General features: G+C 47.9%; 1 protein-coding gene across 1 annotated transcript in view; it reads right to left on the bottom strand.

Moving 5' to 3' along the window:
• Window positions 1-7,934: 7,934 nt before the first annotated feature.
• Window positions 7,935-24,000, bottom strand: part of LOC117733241 (MORN repeat-containing protein 4-like) — a 19,166-nt gene continuing 3,100 nt past the window's right edge. The window contains exons 3-6 of the mRNA XM_034536727.1: window positions 14,701-14,815; window positions 9,660-9,769; window positions 8,318-8,341; window positions 7,935-8,074 (exon numbers count right to left, since the gene is read on the bottom strand). Of these exons, the coding sequence (XP_034392618.1) occupies window positions 7,935-8,074; window positions 8,318-8,341; window positions 9,660-9,769; window positions 14,701-14,815 (389 nt within the window). The remainder of the gene's footprint in view (window positions 8,075-8,317; window positions 8,342-9,659; window positions 9,770-14,700; window positions 14,816-24,000) is intronic.

Below are 24,000 nucleotides of genomic sequence, written 5' to 3'. Positions count from 1 at the left end.
TATATTGGAGAACAGCAACCGGCTTGATTTTGATGTACTTTGATGGCTTATGCTCAAAGTAGTATTGTTATATTGGTCACAGCAATCTTCTATTGAAGGTTAGGGTGTAAAATACCGAGACTCCACTTAGGGAGAGTGCAAAGTGGTAAACAACAACAACAACACGGGACTTTCACCCAGGCGACACCCTCGTGAAAAATAAACTTTGAGTTAGCGCTTTTTACGTAATGTGGTTGTTTTATTATTTTCTATGGTTTTTGTTACGTTAAGTTAAGTTAAATTGTTCCGTCACAATAATTTTTGTATTTTTACGTTTTACGTTTTTTCACGTTTTTCACGGGATTTTTTAAGTTTTTTAAGTTCCGTTGTTACGTTATTATTTGAACACAAACCATGATCATTTTTTCATACACGCAGTTTTGTTTTCCTAAACCTAACAAATCTCTTGTTTAGGTTTAACACGTTTTTATTTTTATTCTCAGGAGGTTCTCAGGATACCTCGCGGGTTAGCTAACAATGCTAACTTTTTATTCTTCTTTTTTTTCCCTCATGATTACACATTTCACATTTACACATTTTAGTGAAATGAGATGCAACACCGGCGGTTAACCAGGAACATTGAACATTTAAAAGCTGTGTGGTTGTACAAAAGAATAAAAGTGTTTTTTCAATCCAAAATCCCATCCGATGACCCGTCCCCTCAGTTTAAACCCGCCACAATAAAAGCAGCCTCTGAAACGAGGTTAGCGGCTCTCGGAAGCAGCTGATGTGGCATATTTAATAAGGAGAGGCCTCATCCCTGCTGTCATTTTTATTTAACAGATGTATACACCTATTATAAACCTCCCCCAACATGCATGTTTACACACACACACACACACACACACACACACACACACACACACACACAGAGCTCCCAAATGTGCAGTCGTGAGCTCCTGGGAACCCAAAAGCAATTTAAACCATGCAGGCAAAGATCTGTTTGTGCTTTTTAAAATCTTTTCTCGTGCATATCTTTTTCTCTCGTGATGCTGCCGGTGTGTTTCCTCCCTTATCAGTATGCCGCGTGCACTTCCTCTCTCCAAACATGGCCGAAGCTTTTGGGAGCCGTGAAGCTTCACTGATAAGACAACAGACAAAGCCTCTCTCTCTCTCTCTCTCTCTCTCTCTCTCTCTCTCTCTCTCTCTCTCTCTCTCTCTCTCTCTCTCTCTCTCTCTCTCTCTCTCTCTCTCTCTCTCTCTCTCTCGCTCGCTCCTCAAGGAACGCGTGAAATGGAAAAGATACAGGAGTTCCCCCCCCCCCCCCGGTGGAATTGGACCGGGGGGTGGGGGGGGGGGGGGGGGGGGGGGTGACGCATGATGAGCGAATCACATGTTTCGTGGAAAATGAATTTGCACCAAAAAAAAAAAAAGAGAGAGAGAGAGAGAGTGTCGAATATGAACCGTGAGGTTATGGGCGAGCAAGGAATTCGTTTTTAATTGTTTTTTGGGGGTTGCAGGAACAAAAGAAAAACACACAGCTGCGTGTTTCCCGTGTGGTAGAGGAAGGTGAAGATGGTCTGCGGAGCATATTTAAATACTTTGCCATGGCAACAGGCTCTATAATTAGGGGCAAACAGGCAAAACTGCCGCGGCACTCGGGGATCGAGATGATACGAATTAAGGGAACTCTGGACGGTTGCCAAGGAGATGAAATAGGCGGATGGGGTTAAAGTCCAACCTAAACACACCTTCAAGCTATTTTAGTGACAGCGGAGCTGAGTGTGGGTGGGGGGAGGAAGAGGAGGAAGAGGAGGAGGAGGAAGAGGAGGGGGAGGGGGTTCTGACAGCCGAGCTCCACAAATAATCGCCAGACCTGCCGAGAAGTGTGATCAGAGTTCAAAATCCCTGTGTGTGTGTGTGCGTGTGTGTGTGTGTGTGCGTGTGTCCGTGTGTGTGTGTGTGTGTGCGTGCGTGTGTGTGTGTGTGTGTGCGTGGCTCTCATTGTTCTGGGATTCGAGTGTTTCGTGTCTCCCGGCGGCCTCTCACACCTCCGCTCTACAGACGCACAAAAGGAAAAGAAGAAGCTCGTAATCCAGTTTAGTTGCGTTTTCTTTATTGTTCCACTGTGGATTCTTTTAAAAGCCCAAATAGTGTGACATCATCATCATCATCATCGTCGTCATCATCAGAAATAACAAAAGTGACATTATGGCTTTGTGACAACAGCAACAGGCCTCCAGGTTTCAGTGTTAAAGGTGCAGAAACGGGGACAAACGCCCCGTGTGAGAAACATACGACGCTCAAAAGGTCAAAAGGTCCCACATCATCTAGAATTTATTTACCGGAATATTTCAGAGGATTCACGTTCTGGCATCAGGAGTTACGGTTGGAAATCTTCTGCAGAAACATTTTTTTATGTTGTATTTGTTGAAACGTGTCATTAAATCCTGGCCAGGTATAGAAGTCTATGCTTCATGTGTTAAAGCTGTATTCTCTCTACTGACCACCAGGGGTCGACTCCTCTGGTTGTATAGAAGTCTATGCTTCATGTGTTAAAGCTGTATTCTCTCTACTGACCACCAGGGGGCGACTCCTCTGGTTGTATAGAAGTCCATGCTTCATGTGTTAAAGCTGCATTCTTTCTCCTGACCACCAGGGGGCGACTCCTCTGGTTGTATAGAAGTCTATGCTTCATGTGTTAAAGCTGCATTCTCTCTCCTGACCACCAGGGGGCGACTCCTCTGGTTGTATAGAAGTCTATGCTTCATGTGTTAAAGCTGCATTCTCTCTCCTGACCACAAGGGGGCGACTCCTCTGGTTGTATAGAAGTCTATGCTTCATGTGTTAAAGCTGCATTCTCTCTCCTGACCACCAGGGGGTGACTCCTCTGGTTGTATAGAAGTATATGCTTCATGTGTTAAAGCTGCATTCTCTCTCCTGACCACCAGGGGGCGACTCCTCTGGTGTGAATCTATTCCAGCCTAAACCGAGCTAACCCCGATGACATCACTATGACGTCATCGGGGTTATCATCCTCCAGAAGCCGCAAATTCCTCTTTATTCTTTTTATTTGGAGCGATTTCAAAATAAAAGCGCTCGACGATGTGGGACCCCCGAAAACGTTTCGCTGTTAGAAAATCAAAACTAGTTGTTCTGCATAATTCGATCCCTTTAAAAGCTTTAAAGTACTCGTATTGACATCCAGTGTTTTACAGATATTTTAAATGAGCCGTTCTGCCTGAATCCCAAAAGGAAGTGAACGTCCTCCACCAACACACCGCCTTTATTTATTTTTTGCTTTAAAAAAAAAAAAAAGAAGAAAGTTTGTTTAACAGTCAGGCAATATTCAAAAGATTTAAAGCACAGTAGAAGATGGTTGTTTTTTCCCAGGCACTTGTTGAACTCCCTCTGTGTCTTTTTCTTTCTGTTTTTTACAATTCAAAATGTTGATTTGCTCACTTGTTGAACAACAAATACAGAGACACGGAATGCTCTTTCCTCATTCTATCATCATTATGGCGATTATGGTAATGGTTCGGTGTGTGTGTGTGTGTGTGTGTGTGAAAGAAAAGAGTGTAAGAGGTGAACACGGTGGAACGAATAGAAATAATGACACCGATTACATTTCGAGAGGAAATTGGCGACGCAAAGTAAACATTTTGTCTTTCGCCGCTAATCATTTTACATTCAACTTGAAGAGTGTTTTGATAAATTCTTTGCAGTCAAACAGTCGTAAAGCCTCAATGGCAAATCAAGACGTGTTATTTTTTTTAATAATCCATTTAAAAAGGCAGCAAGTCTCTAAAACAGGAGATTCACATCGAGTTTAATTTAAAATACTTTCATTTAGCATCCTTCAGGGTTTCTATGGTTACATATTCACATTGTTTGATTCAATCGGAGCCAAATAGGTTTGAAACGTGCGAATATACAGTACACTCGACTTTAAACTTAAAGGAACAGTCTGATGTTTTACAGTCAGATGAGAGGGTTGATACTTATTTTCTAGGCCCAAGAGGGCTTTAGCTTAGCTTAGCACAAACTGCTAGCATTCTGTAGCTTTAATGTTTAAAAGAAATTCAGCTTTCTGACAACGTGATATTGATATCCGTCTTTTTGTTTTTGACGTTGGGAAACAATTAATAGTTCCCTAAAGGGAATAGTTCCAAGTTTTGGGAGATGCAGTTATTCGCTACACTTAGCTTAGCTTAGCATAACGACCCAAAGTAGATATGGGGGCGGGGGAGGAGAAAAAAAAACAAAGCCTTCACAATAAAAGCACCCTCATTACTTTTGCTGCTCCCTGCTTTTATTAGTCGACACTAACAAGGCTCCGCTAAGGGGATAACTGCATTTCCTGTGAATTCTCCACAATAAAAGCCCCTTGTTTTTTAAAGGTTTTTATAGCTTTGTAGCTTTTGATTTTCCCTGCAATGTAAAATAAATCCTGTAATTTACCAACAATGGAATCTATATATCCAATGTAGGCTTCACATCCTATGCATATATATTGAACTATTTACATTTGTACAACCTCTACTTGCAGCCTCTCAGCCCCCCCCCCCCCCCCCCCCCCCGTGATGCGTTCAAGGACCTTCGGAAAGACAGTTTTTCAAGCTTCCGTTTGTGATACACGGTGTGGTTTTGGAGCATTTGTCTAAACATGACTTTCTTTTTTCCATCCGTTGGGAGGGGTTTGAATTTGTGATCGTAGAGACGAGCGTAACCACGGGCAACGAAGCAGAGAAGCACCGTTCCTTTAAGATCAAACTTTGCCCCCCCCCCCCCCCCCCACCCGAGGGCTTCTTTAGGCGGCCGTCTGATTGATAAAGAGGAACGTAAACGCTCTCTTGAGGCCGGAGGTGGATTCTGTTTTAGAGGCTCATCACGGAGACGACGTGAAGTCAGACGGCAACTTTTCACGTCACGACGTCGTAAACGCACGTTCTTTTTTAAACATTTTTTAAAGCGTTTTCATGATCTCACGACTCGTGAGAAGGAACGTCGCGTTCAATAAGAAACAGTGTACAACATTTTAAAAGAGCACACAAGTCACAAGGTTCACGGTGTCCTAGAGTGACAGCCTGTTGAAGTGCCCCCCCCCCCCCCCCCCCCCCCCCTCTGGAACCCACCTGAGCCAAAGGCAACAGTCAGCTGTCCCTGTTTATATCCCAGAGCCAATTAAAAGGTGTGAGATGCCTCCATCGCTCCCATTTTTCGATGTTGGTGTCAAATCGTTCAGTGGGGGAGACTTCACCAACCCCCCCCCCCCCCCCCCCCACCCCCCAACCACATCCTAAATTAATCGCACTCTGAGATAATCACATAACCAACAATTAACTTCATTTCCAATTCAAAACCCCTACCCACCCCACCAACCCACAGCACGACACACACACACACACACACACACACACACACTACACACTTATTACACAGACGCAGGCTGATCCCCAGCAGGCACGACGCACGTATTAAATATGTTACTTAGTGCTTTGTTAGGTTCACGACGGCGACGCTTTGCATCTCTTTTTTCTTCTTTTTTCCTCTGAGAGCGGTGATGTGTGTGTGTGTGTGTGTGTGTGTGTGTGTGTGTGATGTTTTGAGATTAACACGCACACACACACACATTGAAAGTGACATCATCAGTCGGGATTTGAAAAGAAGAAGAAGAAGAAGAAGAACAATCAAGTTGCGTAACGGAGACGTTCACGTGTCACTTTCTTTTTTTTTTGAAGTGACATTAAATTCAGATTCAGTCGCGTTTCTGACCGACGAATCGCGTGATGAGCGCTTCGAAAAAAATCAGAAGCAGCGCTGGCGGAGATTCAGATGGTTTAAATGTGAATTTACGTCATAGCGGCGTGAATATAACTGCCGGGTTGAGGTGGACCCTTGTGTCAGGTGATAGTCGTCAGTCACTGCGTTGGGAATTGTACCGTTCGGACTATCAAATATTGATTTGCCTTAAAAAAACACAATGATCACCTTTTCTTTTGAAAGGACGTGCAGTAATCTTTTTTTTTTTGCGAGGCTGTAACTGCACTATGTGAAGGAGGGGCTCATCCAACAGTGTGTATGATTATGTAATGTAGCACGTATGAAATGAGCGCTCACACCAAACGAGTAGATCCCACGCAAAGTCAATGCACAGACGCCAATGGTTCCGAATTTTTGGCCTGGCGTTGAGACGCTCCCCCCCCCTGGCTCCGCCCCCCCCCCCCCCCCCCCCCCCCCCCCCCCCCCCTGGCTGCTGCTCTCGTAGCGCTGGAAGCGGAAGTTATGGAGACGGCGTCGGTGAAAGTCACCGAGCTGTGTGAGCCTACGGGGTGATGTTATGTATATATATATATATATATATATATTAATGTTATGAACCCAGAGACAAAGGCGTTAGATGTTCCCACGTTTATGGGATGTCCACAACAAGTATAAGCAGAACTAGTGGTTATTTCTGTGGTGGATGGCGGAAATTAGAACTGACTAACACAACTTGACTGGCGAGTAAACTGACGCGAGTAAAGCGTCAACTGTGGCACAAAAATCGAAATGAATGAAAATCGCTTTTTAACTGCAGTAAAAAAATCGGTACAACGTCGTTTTTTTTGATGGTTACAAAAAAAAAAACATGCAAAAAAAGTGCCGTCTATCAGGTGATAAATCAAAGGTGTTCACTGGCACTTTGTCGTGATCAACCAATCGCAGCTGGTCCACGAGGTCTCGTTACCGCCCCGTCTGAAGGCGTGGCAGCAGCCGGTTGAAAGGTCACACCGAGCGCCACCGTGAGGGGGGGGAAAGCAACCGCGTGACTTTGTTGAGTTTAGCCGGTGAGCCACTGATTCTGGATCAGCTGCCTGCCTGTTGGCACTGTGTGTGGTTGGCACTGAGTGGGGGACGGTCGCGCTGATCTGAGATCAGACGTGAGCTGTAACGGCACTGAGTGAAAGTAAAAAAAAAAAAAAAAGATACCGTTCACGTTTCGAAGCGCGACCCGTCGGATGTGTCGCTCCTTCATGGCACTTTAAATTAAAAAAGATTATACGAGATCACCAATGAGGTCCAAACAAATGCATCTTTTAACGGGAAGGCAGGAAATCCAGTTAGCACTGATTTGGCAACTTGAAGAAATCTGAACTCCTCTGGTTGTATAGAAGTCTATGCTTCATGTGTTAAAGCTGCATTCTCTCTACTGACCACAAGGGGGCGACTCCTCTGGTTGTATATAAGTCTATGCTTCATGTGTTAAAGCTGCATTCTCTCTACTGACCACTAGGGGGCGACTCCTCTGGTTGTATAGAAGTCTTTGCTTCATGTGTTAAAGCTGCATTCTCTCTACTGACCACCAGGGGGCGACTCCTCTGGTTGTATAGAAGTATTTGCTTCATGTGTTAAAGCTGCATTCTCTCTACTGACCACCAGGGGGCGACTCCTCTGGTTGTATAGAAGTCTATTGGTCTCAATCTCTAGTTTCAAGTCTTCTTCAATACAGCGTGATGTTCATTTAGTACATTATGGTCATTTAGAGACCTAAAACCCTTTCACAGTGTGTTTTCACTTCATGACAAGTTTAAAAAGATTTTAAATTAAATAATTACCAAATCAATGTTTACTGGAAAACGTCAATTTGCACTTTTGAATCCAGAGCTGTGTTTGGTGAGCTGAGCCTGAAACAGATCTAGCACCGGGGTTCTGACTGAGCAGTTAATCTGTGTTTGGCTCAGCTGATCCTGATTCAGTGGCTTATTAATCCTAAACAAACAAACAAACAAACAAACAAACAAAGAGAGTGTTTATATACAGTGGAGACGTACCGGCTGACTGGGAAATAAAATAATCTCAGCGACCTACCGTACTCTGACAAAACGGAGGAAACTGAAGACGAGAATTAAACAATCAGCTCTTCAAACTAAGCGGAGGGTGACAGCGGTGCATTGTGGGAGATGGAGTCCGCGTCACATGGCCAGAGTTCGGGCCGTGGCGGCTGCCGCCTGCGCTCTCTGCACGGCTCCCTGGCTGTTCGCCCTCCTCGTCAGCTGGTTGGTCTCAAACAGGCCTTCATGGCCGCCGCCAGGACCTCCGCCGCCGCCAGGACCTGCACCGCCGCCGGGACCTGCACCGCCGCCGGGACCTGCACCGCCGCCGGGACCTGCACCGCCGCCGGGACCTGCACCGCCGGCAGGACCTGCACCGCCGCCGGGACCTCCACCGCCGCCAGGACCTCCACCGCCGCCGGGACCTGCACCGCCGCCAGGACCTGCACCACCGCCAGGACCTGCACCGCCGCCAGGACCTGCACCACCGCCAGGACCTGGACCTCCGCCGCCGCCGCCGCCGCCTCCGTCCAAAAACATCAGCTCCCCTGGACCAAAAAGACTCCACGTGATGTATTTCGTCAAATCACACATGCAAAGACGGACCTAGAAGGCCTTCAGGACCACGTCCGTCGTGCCTAGCGTGTATTAAAAAAAGATTAATATAAGATCACATTTTCCAATACTGGAACTTCTAGATATTGTGCTGTTTCTGCACTTTTCTGTTAAGGGAAGGAATCTTTTGAGTCGTGAATCAATTTCCACACATTTCAGAGAGGCTTTTGTTTGTTGTGTTTGTTTGTTGTTGTTCCTGAACTCTCTCAACCTTCCTTTTTGTTGAGTTTCGTTCCCTTTTTAAAAAATGAAAATATATAAACTAAAAACGGCCTCAACTCAAGAGTCTCCTTTGTGTGTCGTGACCTTGATTTGACCTCTGGCTGCCTTTCCTATAAAGAGTGTGCATCTGTTACTGAACTTCAAAGTGAATGTTTAACACATTTAAGGAATGAGGCTCCACTCCAACCGGCTCTGCCTTCAGGTAGTCTCGCGCTCAAGGAACCTGGAGAAAGCTTTTTTTTTTGTTCCAGCTCTATTTTCACAAGGCACAAAAAAAAAAAAAATGAACCAGTTGTCACGGTTTCACAAATTTAAAAAAAAACGTGTTGATTACCCCCGAGAGCCTCGACACACACACGGCGAAGCTCTGGTCCAGACAATTAACACGTTTTACTGTTTAATGTGATTAAAAAGTATTTATAACAATTAGTCAGAGAGAGAATGCGACACAATTTGGATGGAAAAGCTGTAAAGAAACATTAAAGTGAAGCAAATTAACACAAAAGAGACTGAAATAAACCTCAAGAAACGTTCCTCAAAGCCTTTAAAAGTTGAATGTTTTTGCATCGGAATTTGATGGAGAAGAAGTTTTTTTTTTAAAGTACAAATACTCTTGAGTACTTTCTACGAGGAGGAGGAGGAGGAGGAAGAGGAGGAGGAGCAGGAGCAGGAGGAGGAAGAGGAGGAGCATGAGGAGCAGGAGGAGGAAGAGCAGGAGGAGGAGGAGCAGGAGCAGGATAAGCAGGAGGAGGAAGAGGAGGAGGAGGAGGAGCATGAGGAGCAGGAGGAGGAAGAGGAGGAGGAGCAGGAGGAGGAGGAGGAAGAGGAGGAGGAGCAGGAGGAGGAAGATGAGGAGGAGGAGGAGCAGGAGGAGGAAGAGGAGGAGGAGCAGGAGGAGGAGCAGGAGGAGGAAGAGGAGGAGGAGGAGGAGGAGCAGGAGGAGGAAGAGGAGGAGGAGGAGGAGCAGGAGGAGGAAGAGGAGGAGGAGCAGGAGGAGGAGGAGGAGCAGGAGGAGGAGCGTAGTCTCACCGTAACCGTCCACACAGCCGCTCCTGAACTCTCCTTGGAATCTCGTCCCGTCGAAGTGAGCGAAGACGCCGGCGCCGTGAAACTTGCCCTGAACGAACTCCCCCTCATACCTGGAAAAATACACACCAAAAAAACACACAAATTCACACAACAATAAAGAGTTAAAGAGCACTAAGAGTTCATTGAAACCAACGTAAAGGAAAAGAGCGTCTCTTTGGCTTTAACTGTAGGGGGCGCTGCTGCGTTGCCTCACGCTGTAATCCGTAGTTTTTGCCAGCTTTATCGCACTTCTCGGTACAAAAAAAACACTTTTAAGCTTTAAAGAAATTGTTATTAAGTATTAATAATTTTTCAGGAGCGAAAGTAACCAATTAGATTCACCAATAGGCGATCAGTTTATCCAAATAACGCGGTTTCCGGAAGGTTTTTGGAGCCGCGAGGAGCAGCTGATCCAAACTGTACGTTCAACCACGGTGGTATTAAAAATTTAAATAATAATTTATTAAATAAAGATTAGTTTGTACGGATAGCTGCTGTGCTTTTGGAGTTCGTCATACAAAGTAATATTTGCTCACATGAGATTTTTATGTTATTTTTATGTTTATTCACTGATGGATAAATAAGGTAATGGAGCTGCTGAATGTTCCCAAATGTCAACACCAGGCTTCCCTCTCACCCGCAGCACTTTCCAGCTCATTCTGGGGGATCCCGAGGCGTTCCAAGGCCAGTCGGGAGATATAATCCCTCCAGCGTGTCCTCGGTCTTCCCCGGGGCCTCCTACCAGTTGGACGTGCCCGGAAAACCTCTAATGGGAGGCGTCCAGGAGGCATCCTGACTAGATGCCCGAACCACCTCAGCTGACTCCTTTCGACACGAAGGAGCAGCGACTTGAACTCCTTCGCTTGGGGTAGGCAGTTTGCCCCCACCTGGAGGGAGCACTCCGCTGGTTTCCGGCAGAGCACCATGGCCTCAGATTTGGAGGTGCTAACTCTCATCCCTGCCGCTTCGCACTCGGCTGCAAAACGCGCCAGTGAATGCTGGAGATCACGGTCCGAGGAGGCAAACAGGACCACATCATCCGCAAACAGCAGAGAGGCGATCCTGAGACTCCCGAACCGGATCCTCTCCGCCCCCTGGCTGCGCCTAGATATCCTGTCCATGAAGGTCACGAACAGGACCGGTGATAAAGGGCAGCCCTGGCGGAGGCCAACACCCACCGGGAACGTGTCTGACTTACTACCGAGGAGACGAACACAGCTCCTACTGCAGGCGTACAGAGACCGAATGGCCCGTGCCAACGGGTCCGGCACCCCATACTCCCGCAGCACCCCCCACAAAACCCCCCGAGGGACCCGGTCGAAAGCCTTCTCCAGGTCTACAAAGCACATGTGAACTGGTTGGGCAAACTCCCAGGACCCCTCCAGTAATCTTGCGAGGGTAAAGAGCTGGTCCACTGTTCCACGACCGGGACGGAATCCGCACTGTTCGTCCTGAATCTGAGGTTCGACAAGCGGTCGGAGCCTCCTCTCCAGCACCCTGGCATAAGCTTTTCCCGGGAGGCTGAGCAGTGTGATACCACGATAGTTTGAGCACACTCTCCGGTCTCCCTTCTTGAAGATGGGAACCACCACCCCGGTCTGCCAGTCCATGGGCACTGTTCCCGACCCCCATGCGACACTGAAAAGGCGTGTCAACCAAGACAGCCCAACAATGTCCAGCGCTTTCAGCATCTCAGGGCGGATCTCATCCACCCCTGGCGCCTTGCCACCAAGGAGCTTTTTGACTACCTTAGCGACCTCTGCCAGGAATATGGGTGAATCCACCCCAAAGTCTTCTGGCGCTGCCCCCTCTCCGGTGGACATGTAGGAGTAGGAGTTCCTCAAAGTGCTCTTTCCACCGCCCGACGATGTCCCCAGTCCGAGTCAGCAGTTCACCCCCCCCCCCCCTGCTGAGAACAGCCTGGGGTAGACCCTGCTTTCCCTTCCTGAGTCGTCGGATGGTTTGCCAGAACTTCCTTGAGGCCAACCGAAAGTCCTTCTCCATGGCCTCCCCGAACTCCTCCCATGCCCGAGTTTTAGCCTCCGCGACCATCGCAGCTGCAGCCCTTCTGGCCCGCCGGTACCCGTCAGCTGCTTCAGGAGACCCCTGGGCCAGCCAGGCCCGAAAGGCCTCCTTCTTCAGTTTGACGGCTTCCCTCACCCCCGGTGTCCACCACCGGGTTCTCGGGTTGCCGCCATGACAGGCACCGATGACCTTCCGGCCACAGCCCCGAGCAGCCGCGTCCACAATAGAGGCTTTGAACAAGGTCCACTCGGATTCCATGTCCCCAACCTCCCTCAGGATTTGTGAGAAGTTCTTCCGGAGGTGGGAGTTGAAGACCTCCCGGACAGGATCCTCTGCCAGACGTTCCCAGTTCACCCTCACTACACGTTTGGGCTTGCCAGGTCTTTCTAGCCGACTCCCCCGCCATCTGATCCAACTCACCACCAGGTGGTGATCAGTTGACAGCTCTGCTCCTCTCTTCACCCGAGTGTCCAAGACATACGGCCGCAGATCAGATGATACGATTACAAAGTCGATCATTGATCTCCGGCCTAAGGTGTTCTGGTACCAGGTACACTTATGAGCCACCTTATGTTCGAACATGGTGTTCGTTATGGACAAACTGTGGCTAGCACAGAAGTCCAACAACAAAACACCATTCGGGTTCAGATCGGGCAAGCCGTTCCTCCCAATCACGCCCCGCCAGGTTTCTCTGTCATTGCCCACGTGAGCGTTGAAGTCTCCCAGGAGAACTATGGAGTCGGCAGGCGGCGCCCTTTCCAGGACCCCTCCCACCGACTCCAAGAAGGCCGGATACTCCGAAATGCTGTTCGGTGCATAAGCACAAACAACAGTCAGAGCCTTACTCCCCGCAACCCGTAGACGCAGGGAGGCGACCCTCTCGTTCCTCCAACACAGCGGCGCTCAGCCAGGGGCTTGTCCCCACTCCCGCCCGGCGCCTCTCACCCTGGGCAACTCCAGAAAAGGACAAAGTCCAACCCTTCTCCAGGAGCTTGGTTCCAGAGCCCATGCTGTGCGTGGAGGTGAGCCCAACTATATCTAGCTGGTACCGCTCCACCTCCTGCACCAGCTCCGGCTCTTTCCCCGCTAGTGAGGTGACGTTCCACGTCCCTAGAGCTAGTCTATGCTGCCGGCGATCGGCCCGCCCAGGTCTCCCGCCTGGCCCGCCGCCCGGTCTACATAGCACCCGACCCCGATAATTCTCCCTGCGGGTGGTGGGTCCACAGGGTGACTGCTGCTCCATGCTGCTTTTTCGGGCTGAGCCCGACTGGGCCCCATGGGCGAAGGCCCGCCCACCAGATGCTCGCCGACCGGGAGGGTGCCCCGGTTTCCCTTGTCCGGGCAAGGTAGCTTCAGACCGTGGGCTGCTATTCATCAGGGTTTATTGAACCGCTCTTAGTCTGGGCTCTCCCCCGAGACCTGTTTGCCTTGGGAGACCCTACCAGGGGCTGATGCCCCGGACAACATAGCTCCCAGGATCACTGAGCCACTCAAACTCCTCCACCACGTTAAGGTGGCGATTCATAGGAGGAGTTATTCTGTTCCTTAAAACTCATCTAAACTTTAAAAAAAGTCGTCCAAAAGCTGCATTTCTATGACATTCAACCCGTTTTGAAGCTTCTTCTTCTTCTTTCACTGCATTCGTGCACAGAATCTTGCACCCCTTCTTTTTTCTCTTTCTCTTTTCCTTTAATTAATAACACAAACGGCGGCGCGACAATGTGGGGTCGCTTCATTGTGGCGTCGCTTCAATGTCAAACGGCTTCAAACCGCGTTCAACCGAGTGTCTCGCTTCATAGCAATAACAGAAGTAACTCATTCATTAAAACTAATTAGTCTGAGTCATACTCACCGGTGACCTGCACTTGATTTCTTTTATTATTTTCTTTCGCAGATGGGAAAAAAAAAAAAAAAGGGAATTTTTGATTGAGTGCCCAGAACGCCAGCTGGTTAAAGACGTTCTCCTTAACCTCCGGTTAGAGACGCAAACTTCTCCTCAATTCCTTTTCAAGTCCAAGGACCTGAAAAACTATTTTAAAAGACAATTCTTCGTTTTAACCTCTCAGATTTTTTTTTTGTCTTTTGAAAAAAAAAAAAAAAAAAAGAAAAACGGAAGAACGAGTTCCACGGATCCTCTCGAGTGGACCGTCGGCGCCACTTGAACGGCGCACAAACACTCTGAACCGGGGAGGAATGCGCGTCCTTTTAATCACACCGGTTCTTTCTTTTCCTTTTTTTTAAATTTTTTATTTCATCACCAAATGAATGAAAAGAAGCAAAACGAGAGAAAAGAGCTGACGATTAAAAAGCAATTAAAAGAGTTTTCTTTCCTTCTTTGTTCATTTCTTAAGACTTTTCTGAAGCTGATTAATCTTTCAAAAGAAATGCGTTTTAGTATTTTTTTTTTTTATGACTACAAAAGACCTGCTTCCTGTTAACGACTGAAATTCATCGTTTGGAAGCGATAAAAAACTTTTAATTAAATAACATCAAATATTTATTTGTTTTCAGCTTCTTAAATGTGACTATTTACATTTTTGGGCTGTTTTATATGATTCTAAAGAAAAAGATGTCTTGGTTTTGAACCATTGGAGAGATGAAACAACAACATTTGAGCTCATTGATAAAAACAATCAACCGAATAATTGGTGATCAGAATCATCTTCGGTCAGCCTGTTGCTATACGTGCATGAAGATAGAGCCTTTTATGGAAATCCAACGCACTAATAAGCAAATACATTTATTTAAATCAATTCCCGAGACCATCAGCGACGATTCTGGTGATAAATTAACGAGTTTTTCAGCAAATATTTTTTTCAATCAAAGTCGGTGAAGAAATTGTTTAAAAGATTTTGTGGTTCCAGCTTTTCAGATCAGATGAATTGGCTTCTCGTCACGTGTCACCGGAAAAGTTTAAATAGCGTTATCGAACCATCGGTTCAACATGAATTATAATATATAATATAATATAACAGACCTGGAGCCGTCGGGGAAGACCAGCACCCCGCAGCCGCTGAAGAGGCCGTTCTCAAACTGTCCCGTGTAGCACGTCCCGTCGCTGAAGGTCAGCTGACCGAGGCCGTGACGCAGACCTGCAAAATGCACACGTGATAATAATAATAATATTCAAACGAGACATGGAATCATCTTTAAATCCTCTCAACAAGAAACTGACGAGGCACAAAAAGAAAGACGCTCAACTCTGATAATTAATAATTCAAAGTGTCAAAAAGAAACAGAACAATAAAGAGACCGTTCGTTGTCGAGTACATTTTTTTATCACATTAAGAGCACATATGTACGATTACATAAGAAATACAGTAATGTGAATGAGTAACGTCATGTACATTTCACTTTATTATCATGTATTTTATATGTTTTATTTAAATGCTGGTAAAGAAGAACGCACAGAAATGTGTATGGATATGTATTTATTTACATATGTGTGTGTGTATATATATATATATATATAGATATAGATATATATATATATACACATACATATGTGTGGGTTTTTATTTATTCTTAGTTAGTTAGTAAGTATATTATGTAACAAACATTTGTTTCTAAGATAAAATGCATTTGTGATGATGTATATATTGGTGAATATATTTATTATTATATTTATTATTATTACATTTATTATAAAAAAATTTTAAATTAATAGTTGACCACCTGTTGCATTCAGACCTCGTTTCTCAGGCACGGCACGTTTAAATATTGAGAATCGTGCATTCTGCCCGACGACCACTTCAGCGGTCATTAGGCGCCTTTGAGTCGGCGCACTTCAACCACAACGCACCGTTACCGTGGAAACCGGAACAGTCTCGGGAGGTCACGGTCCAATTAGGAATAAAATGTTTACTGAAATTAATTAAAAAACATATTTTCAAAACCCTTTAAAATATCTGGAGGTCAAGTCTCTGGAGCCTTTGTGCCACCAACCGTTTCTGTTTGTTCATATCATTATATATATATATATATATATATATATATATATATATATATACATATATACATATACATATACATATATATATATATATATATATATGTATATATATATATATGTATATATATATATATATGCCGACGGTCGCGGTGAGATTCTCGGCTACGAGGCGACGCGTGAATGTCGTCTTTCTTTTCACACTTTTCGTCATGTTCACAAAGATACTTTGTTTCTTTATTATACATCTAAAAACGTGACTTTTTCTTTCTTCTTTACAGGGTTCGTATGAAGACAATAAAGTTAGTTTATGAACACGAGATATGAGTTCACGGATGATTACGATGACCTCCTCGGCATCGTGGAGGTCAGTTTATGGCTTTTTGTGACGGTTACGCCTTTCCCTCCATGTTCATATCTCTTGAGTTATATCTTGTTTTGTCTCTTTTGATTCTGCACAGTTCGTATTTGTTTGTACGTCCTCGGGCGTTTTTGAGAGTACAAGAGAAGCGAAAAAGCATTTACGGAATTTTGCCGTAATTTTTTTTACTCCAAATCGTTCTCCGTTAGTTAAAAAATAAACATCATGGTTGATTGGGCTCAATAGACTAAAACGACATATCATCAAGTTTACGGTATATTAACGTAACTTTACGATAACGCGGGTCTCCTGGTTGAAAGTCCTGTGTTGTCTTTCTCTCTTTTTAATACTGAATATTCACGGCGATGACTTCCCGTTGCAGTCGGTGCAGACTGCACGGCGTTACAATGCTCATAAACCGTTTATTTACTCCTCGCTGAGCACATCCATCGGCTTCTTCTGCCATGAACTCGCCACGTTGTTGTTGTTGTTGTTGTTGTTCAGATGGAGTCAGAGGTTCCTCGCTAAGGTCTTTTGTTTACTTGTTTCTTTGATGGATCTCCATTAGCCGATGGAGATTACACGCCTGGCGTGTACAGCGGTGGCCGTGTTGACGCGTTGTCACCGCTTGTTTGTCCCTGCGGGGTAAACGCAGGTGTAATTATTAACAATAATCACGAGCCCCGTTCCGTTTATGGTTGGACGGGGGCCCTCTGGTAATGTGTTGGCTGGAACGACGGCGGCACACTCACCAGAGTGGGACCGTAATTAATTGAATCAATTACACCTGCGGTTAAACTGCAGCGACACCTCAAAATGGTCTCTACACGGCAGACATGAATTATATTAATTAATATGCATTAAAATCGTACAATAGGTGAGAGGAATTACAGTACTCAAATGTTTAAAAAAAAACTAGCACAGGGGTTAAACCTCTCTTTGTTAAATGTCTCACTCTTTTTAAAGAATTATTAGTTTGCCGTATTCTAGTTTAAAAAGGTTGCACTAACTTTAAGGGATTCCTTAAGTATATGATGAGGAAAAAAAACTTAAATACTTAAGAGGACATTTTATAGAAAAGCTTAAGGAGAAGATTAAAGGATACTGGGTGCAAAAAACCCCAAAAAATTCGCTCCAACTTTAAGGAAAATCTTACGGTGTTTTGTGCAAACCGGCCTCTGACCTTCATGCCTAATATCTGCAGGCTAGCGTTAGCTTTGATTGACAGCTTCCTCGGCCTATCGCAGCTCACCCTCGCCCTGCACCGATCTGGACTTTCTCCCCTTGAGAAAAGGAGGGAGGAGGGAGGAGGGAGGAGACAGGAGACAGGAGAGAGGAGGGAGGAGGGAGGAGGGAGGAGAGAGGAGAGAGAAGGGAGGAGAGAGGAGAGAGGAGAGAGGAGAGAGGAGGGAGGAGAGAGGAGAGAGGAGGGAAGAGAGAGGAGGGAGGAGCGAGGAGAGAGGAGGGAGGAGAGAGGAGGGAGGAGAGAGGAGGGAGGAGGGAGGAGAGAGGAGAGAGGAGGGAGGAGAGAGGACGGAGGAGGGAGGAGAGAGGAGAGAGAAGGGAGGAGAGAGGAGAGAGGAGAGAGGAAGGTGGAGGGAGGAGAGAGGAGAGAGGAGAGAGGAGGGAGGAGAGAGGAGAGAGGAGGGAGGAGAGAGGAGGGAGGAGAGAGGAGAGAGAAGGGAGGAGAGAGGAGAGAGGAGGGAGGAGAGAGGAGGGAGGAGAGAGGAGGGAGGAGGGAGGAGGGAGGAGAGAGGAGGGAGGAGGGAGGAGAGAGGAGAGAGGAGGGAGGAGGGAGGAGAGAGGAAGGTGGAGGGAGGAGGGAGGAGAGAGGAGAGAGAAGGGAGGAGAGAGGAGAGAGGAGAGAGGAGGGAGGAGAGAGGAGGGAGGAGAGAGGAGAGAGGAGGGAAGAGAGAGGAGGGAGGAGGGAAGAGAGAGGAGGGAGGAGAGAGGAGAGAGGAGGGAGGAGAGAGGAGGGAGGAGGGAGGAGAGAGGAGGGAGGAGAGAGGAGAGAGGAGAGAGGAGGGAGGAGAGAGGAGAGAGGAGAGAGGAGGGAGGAGGGAAGAGAGAGGAGAGAGGAGAGAGGAGGGAGGAGAGAGGAGGGAGGAGAGAGGAGAGAGGAGGGAAGAGAGAGGAGGGAGGAGGGAAGAGAGAGGAGGGAGGAGAGAGGAGAGAGGAGGGAGGAGAGAGGAGGGAGGAGGGAAGAGAGAGGAGGGAGGAGAGAGGAGGGAGGAGAGAGGAGAGAGGAGAGAGGAGCGAGGAGGGAGGAGAGAGGAGAGAGGAGAGAGGAGAGAGGAGGGAGGAGGGAAGAGAGAGGAGAGAGGAGAGAGGAGAGAGGAGGGAGGAGAGAGGAGGGAGGAGAGAGGAGAGAGGAGGGAAGAGAGAGGAGGGAGGAGGGAGGAGAGAGGAGGGAGGAGAGAGGAGGGAGGAGGGAGGAGGAGAGGAGGGAGGAGAGGAAGGAGAGAGGGAAGAAAGAGGAGAGAGGAGGGAGGAAAGAGGAGAGAGGGAGAGAGGAGGGAGGAGAGAGAGGAGGAGCAGAGGAGAGAGGAGAGAGGAGGGAGGGGAGAGGAGGGAGGGGAGAGGAGGGAGGAGAGAGGAGGGAGGAGAGAGAGGGAGGGGAGAGGAGAGAGAGGGAGGAGAGAGGAGAGAGGAGGGAGGAGAGAGGAGGGAGGAGAGAGGAGAGAGGAGAGAGGAGAGAGGAGGGAGGAGGGAAGAGAGAGGAGAGAGGAGAGAGGAGGGAGGAGAGAGGAGGGAGGAGAGAGGAGAGAGGAGGGAAGAGAGAGGAGGGAGGAGGGAAGAGAGAGGAGGGAGGAGAGAGGAGAGAGGAGGGAGGAGAGAGGAGGGAGGAGGGAAGAGAGAGGAGGGAGGAGAGAGGAGGGAGGAGAGAGGAGAGAGGAGAGAGGAGAGAGGAGGGAGGAGAGAGGAGAGAGGAGAGAGGAGAGAGGAGGGAGGAGGGAAGAGAGAGGAGGAGAGGAGAGAGGAGAGAGGAGGGAGGAGAGAGGAGGGAGGAGAGAGGAGAGAGGAGGGAAGAGAGAGGAGGGAGGAGGGAGGAGAGAGGAGGGAGGAGAGAGGAGGGAGGAGGGAGGAGAGAGGAGGGAGGAGAGAGGAGAGAGGAGGGAGGAGAGAGGAGAGAGGAGAGAGGAGAGAGGAGAGAGGAGAGAGGAGGGAGGAGGGAAGAGAGAGGAGAGAGGAGAGAGGAGGGAGGAGAGAGGAGGGAGGAGAGAGGAGAGAGGAGGGAAGAGAGAGGAGGGAGGAGGGAAGAGAGAGGAGGGAGGAGAGAGGAGAGAGGAGGGAGGAGAGAGGAGGGAGGAGGGAAGAGAGAGGAGGGAGGAGAGAGGAGGGAGGAGAGAGGAGGGAGGAGGGAGGAGAGAGGAGGGAGGAGAGAGGAGAGAGGACGGAGGAGGGAGGAGAGAGGAGAGAGAAGGGAGGAGAGAGGAGAGAGGAGAGAGGAGGGAGGAGGGAGGAGAGAGGAGAGAGAAGGGAGGAGAGAGGAGAGAGGAGGGAGGAGGGAGGAGAGAGGAGAGAGGAGGGAGGAGAGAGGAGGGAGGAGGGAGGAGGGAGGAGAGAGGAGGGAGGAGAGAGGAGAGAGGAGAGAGGAGAGAGGAGGGAGGAGAGAGGAGAGAGGAGAGAGGAGCGAGGAGGGAGGAGAGAGGAGAGAGGAGCGAGGAGGGAGGAGGGAGGAGAGAGGAGAGAGGAGGGAGGAGAGAGGAGAGAGGAGAGAGGAGGGAGGAGAGAGGAGAGAGGAGAGAGGAGCGAGGAGGGAGGAGGGAGGAGAGAGGAGAGAGGAGGGAGGAGAGAGGAGAGAGGAGGGAGGAGAGAGGAGGGAGGAGGGAAGAGAGAGGAGGGAGGAGCGAGGAGAGAGGAGAGAGGAGGGAGGAGGGAGGAGAGAGGAGAGAGGAGAGAGGAGGGAGGAGGGAGGAGAGAGGAGGGAGGAGAGAGGAGGGAGGAGGGAGGAGAGAGGAGAGAGGAGAGAGGAGCGAGGAGGGAGGAGAGAGGAGAGAGGAGGGAGGAGAGAGGAGAGAGGAGGGAGGAGAGAGGAGGGAGGAGGGAGGAGAGAGGAGGGAGGAGCGAGGAGAGAGGAGAGAGGAGGGAGGAGGGAGGAGAGAGGAGAGAGGAGGGAGGAGAGAGGAGGGAGGAGGGAGGAGAGAGGAGGGAGGAGAGAGGAGGGAGGAGGGAGGAGAGAGGAGGGAGGAGGATCCCATAACAGCAGATTGGGATTTACAGGAGGGCAGGCGGGCTGCGTGGCAGGGGGTAAAGCGAGGGTGAGGCAGGGGTGAGTGTTGTCCTTTAGCTCCCGGCTAATGGAGAAGGAAATTAGGCGGTCCATCTGTCGGGGGGGGGGGGGGGGGGGGGGGGGTGGGGGGGGCTACTTAATGTGCTGCTCGCTGCCTCGTCTCAGTGGGGGGGCTACTTTTTTTTTTTTTTTTCACAGGAGATTTGGTGAAACTAAATTGGGAACTCTGCATTCCATGAAGAAGGGGGCCAAACAGGGGCTTAAAGATCCAACCCCCCAGGCAGGGAGATTTCACGCAGTACTCTCTGCCCCCCCATGAGAGCAGAGAGGAGCATCAAAGTGTGAACGGTGCTTTTGAGTATAAAGAAATCAAAAGTGACTGAAAAGTGAGATGACACTTCCTACTGAATGGGACGGTGATGATGGAGCGGGGGCTGGGGGGGGGCTCCGTGAACGCCTCTCCTCAGTCTCGTGTCGGGGGGTCGCGGTCTCCGGCTAATTTATGGTTTGAGCTGAATTTGTCTGGCTTTTATGGCGATCGATAGCGGCGATGCATCGACGGTAGTGAAGGGCCTCGTGAGCGAGGGCCCGGCCTCACTTCCTGTCACCTGATAGCCCCGGCCTCACTTTCAGTGAGCTATAGGTAACCTCGTCCTATAGGTTGTCTCGCCCTATAGGTAACCTCGCCCTATAAGTAACCTCGTCCTATAGGTTGTCTCGCCCTATAGGTAACCTTGTCCTATAGGTAACCTCGCCCTATAAGTAACATCACCCTATAGGTAACCTCGTCCTATAAGTAACCTCGTCCTATAGGTTGTCTCGCCCTATAGGTAACCTTGTCCTATAGGTAACCTCACCCTATAAGTAACCTCACCCTATAGGTAACCTCGTCCTATAGGTTGTCTCGCCCTATAGGTAACCTCATCCTATAGGTTGCATCGCCCTATGTTGTCTCGCCCTATAGGTAACTTCGCCCTATAGGTTGTCTCGCCCTATAGGTAACCTCGCCCTATAAGTAACCTCGCCCTATAGGTAACTTCGCCCTATAGGTTGTCTCGCCCTATAGGTAACCTCGCCCTATAAGTAACCTCGCCCTATAGGTAACCTCGCCATAAAGGTAACCTCGCCCTATAGGTAACATTGCCCTATAAGCAACCTCGCCATAAAGGTAACCTCGCCCTATAGGTAACCTCGCTCTATAAGTAACCTCGCCCTATAGGTAACCTCGCCCTATAAGTAACCTTGTCCTATAAGTAACCTCGCCCTATAAGTAACCTCGCTCTATAAGTAACCTCGCCCTATAGGTAACCTCGCCCTATAAGTAACCTTGTCCTATAGGTAACCTCGCCCTATAAGTAACCTTGTCCTATAGGTAACCTCGCCCTATAAGTAATCTTGTCCTATAGGTAACCTGGCCCTATAAGTAACCTTGTCCTATAGGTAACCTGGCCCTATAAGTAACCTTGTCCTATAGGTAACCTGGCCCTATAAGTAACCTTGTCCTATAGGTAACCTCGCCCTATAAGTAACCTTGTCCTATAGGTAACCTGGCCCTATAAGTAACCTTGTCCTATAGGTAACCTGGCCCTATAAGTAACCTTGTCCTATAGGTAACCTGGCCCTATAAGTAACCTCGTCCTATAGGTAACCTCGCCCTATAAGTAACCTTGTCCTACAGGTAACCTCGCCCTATAAGTAACCTCGTCCTATAGGTAACCTGGCCCTATAAGTAACCTCGCCCTATAAGTTGCCTCGCCCTATAAGTAGCCTCGCCCTATAAGTAACCTCGTCCTATAGGTAACCTCGCCCTATAGGTAACCTCGTCCTATAGGTAACCTGGCCCTATAAGTAACCTGGCCCTATAAGTAACCTCGCCCTATAGGTAACCTCGTCCTATAGGTAACCTCGTCCTATAGGTAACCTGGCCCTATAAGTAACCTCGCCCTATAGGTAACCTCGTCCTATAGGTTGTCTTGCCCTATAGGTAACCTCGTCCTATAGGTCACCTTGTCCTATAGGTTGTCTTGCCCTATAGGTAACCTCGTCCTATAGGTCACCTTGTCCTATAGGTAACCTCGCCCTATATGTAACCTCGCCCTATAGGTAACCTCGCCCTATAGGTCACCTTGTCCTATAGGTTCCTGTGAGCTGATAACCCCGGCCTCACTTCCTGTGAGCTGATAGGCCCGGCGACGTCTTCAAAACCGGCGCTCGGCTGAATTATTCCCGCGACGCCGCGGACCCACGCGGTGCCTTGTGTTTGTGTGCAAACAGATGTGACCCAACACACACACATTAGACTGCATTCATCACAACACCTCCCGACACACACACGCACACACACACACACACGCACACGCAGGTTACAGAGGAAAGTCAGCATGTAGTTGAACTTTTGGGGTTAAAATCAGAGCCACCAATTTAGAAAAAGTGCAATAAAATTGTATTTCAGGGAGAACTTTGTCTCTGTTTGCACCTGAAATTATTTGTTTGTTTAACAGTTCGGTGTTGGTTTAGCATTATAACACATATATTTATAATGTGTTATAAACTGCTTAAAGCTGTATAATTATAAACACGTTCATAATGCTTTATAACATCATGAAGCATTTTAAAATTCATATTTGGTCACTGACTTTCTTTTTGCAAGGATCATAGGGTACTTTATATGTGTTACACTGTTATAATGCGATTATAAGTTAGTGGTCAGATTTTAAGTAAAGTTAAAAGAAAAAGGTATAATGGAAAAGTAAACATTTCATTTTTATTTGGTTAAAACACTAAAAAGTCAGTGAGTGAAAAGCAATGTTGGTCTATTATGATACTTTAACATAAAACATTATTAAATGCGTAATGACTATTGTGATAAAGCATTGTGGATGTGTGGGGGAGCTTATGGGTATAATGATGCAATGCTTTAAGCAGATTATATCGCATTACAAATGTCATGAAAAAAATCAATGCTGACGACGATCATGTGACACGATGGAACGCTCCAGAACCGCAACAGAAACGTCTCAATTTAACTCTTTTTGTATTAGAGTTTTTACAATCACTCTCATTTAAAGCTCCAGAACAAAGGAAGACGATAATGCGCACGTTAACGTCCACAAGGCCGACGAGTTTTGAACGATTCACAACATGGGATTTAAAAATGTACACGTGCCAAAAAAAATGTAAGCGAATGGCAAGAAATCTCGGCAGTGCATATTTATCAGTGCACTAAATTCTCCAGTCGTGACTTTGACTAATTTAGTCAAATGTTTTTTGTGTAACCTCACCCTATAGGTAACCTCGCCCTATAGGTTGTCTCGCCCTATAGGTAACCTCGCCCTATAGGTTGTCTTGCCCTATAGGTAACCTCGCCCTATAGGTTGTCTCGCCCTATAGGTAACCTCGCCCTATAGGTTGTCTCGCCCTATAGGTAACCTCGCCCTATAGGTTGTCTCGCCCTATAAGTTGCCTCGTCCTATAGGTGACCTCATCCTATAGGTTGCCTCGTCCTATAGGTGACCTCATCATATAGGTTGCCTTGTCCTATAGGTGACCTCATCCTATAGGTTGCCTCGTCCTATAGGTAACCTTGTCCTATAGGTGACCTTATCCTATAGGTTGCCTCATCCTATAGGTAACCTCGCCCTATAGGTTGTCTCACCCTATAGGTAACCTCGCCCTATAGGTTGTCTCGCCCTATAGGTAACCTCGCCCTATAGGTAACCTCACCCTATAGGTT

The sequence above is a fragment of the Cyclopterus lumpus genome, chromosome 1 (assembly GCF_009769545.1).
Source record: "Cyclopterus lumpus isolate fCycLum1 chromosome 1, fCycLum1.pri, whole genome shotgun sequence".
NCBI classification, from domain to species: domain Eukaryota; kingdom Metazoa; phylum Chordata; class Actinopteri; order Perciformes; family Cyclopteridae; genus Cyclopterus; species Cyclopterus lumpus.
This window is presented reverse-complemented; position numbering and strand designations above follow the sequence as displayed.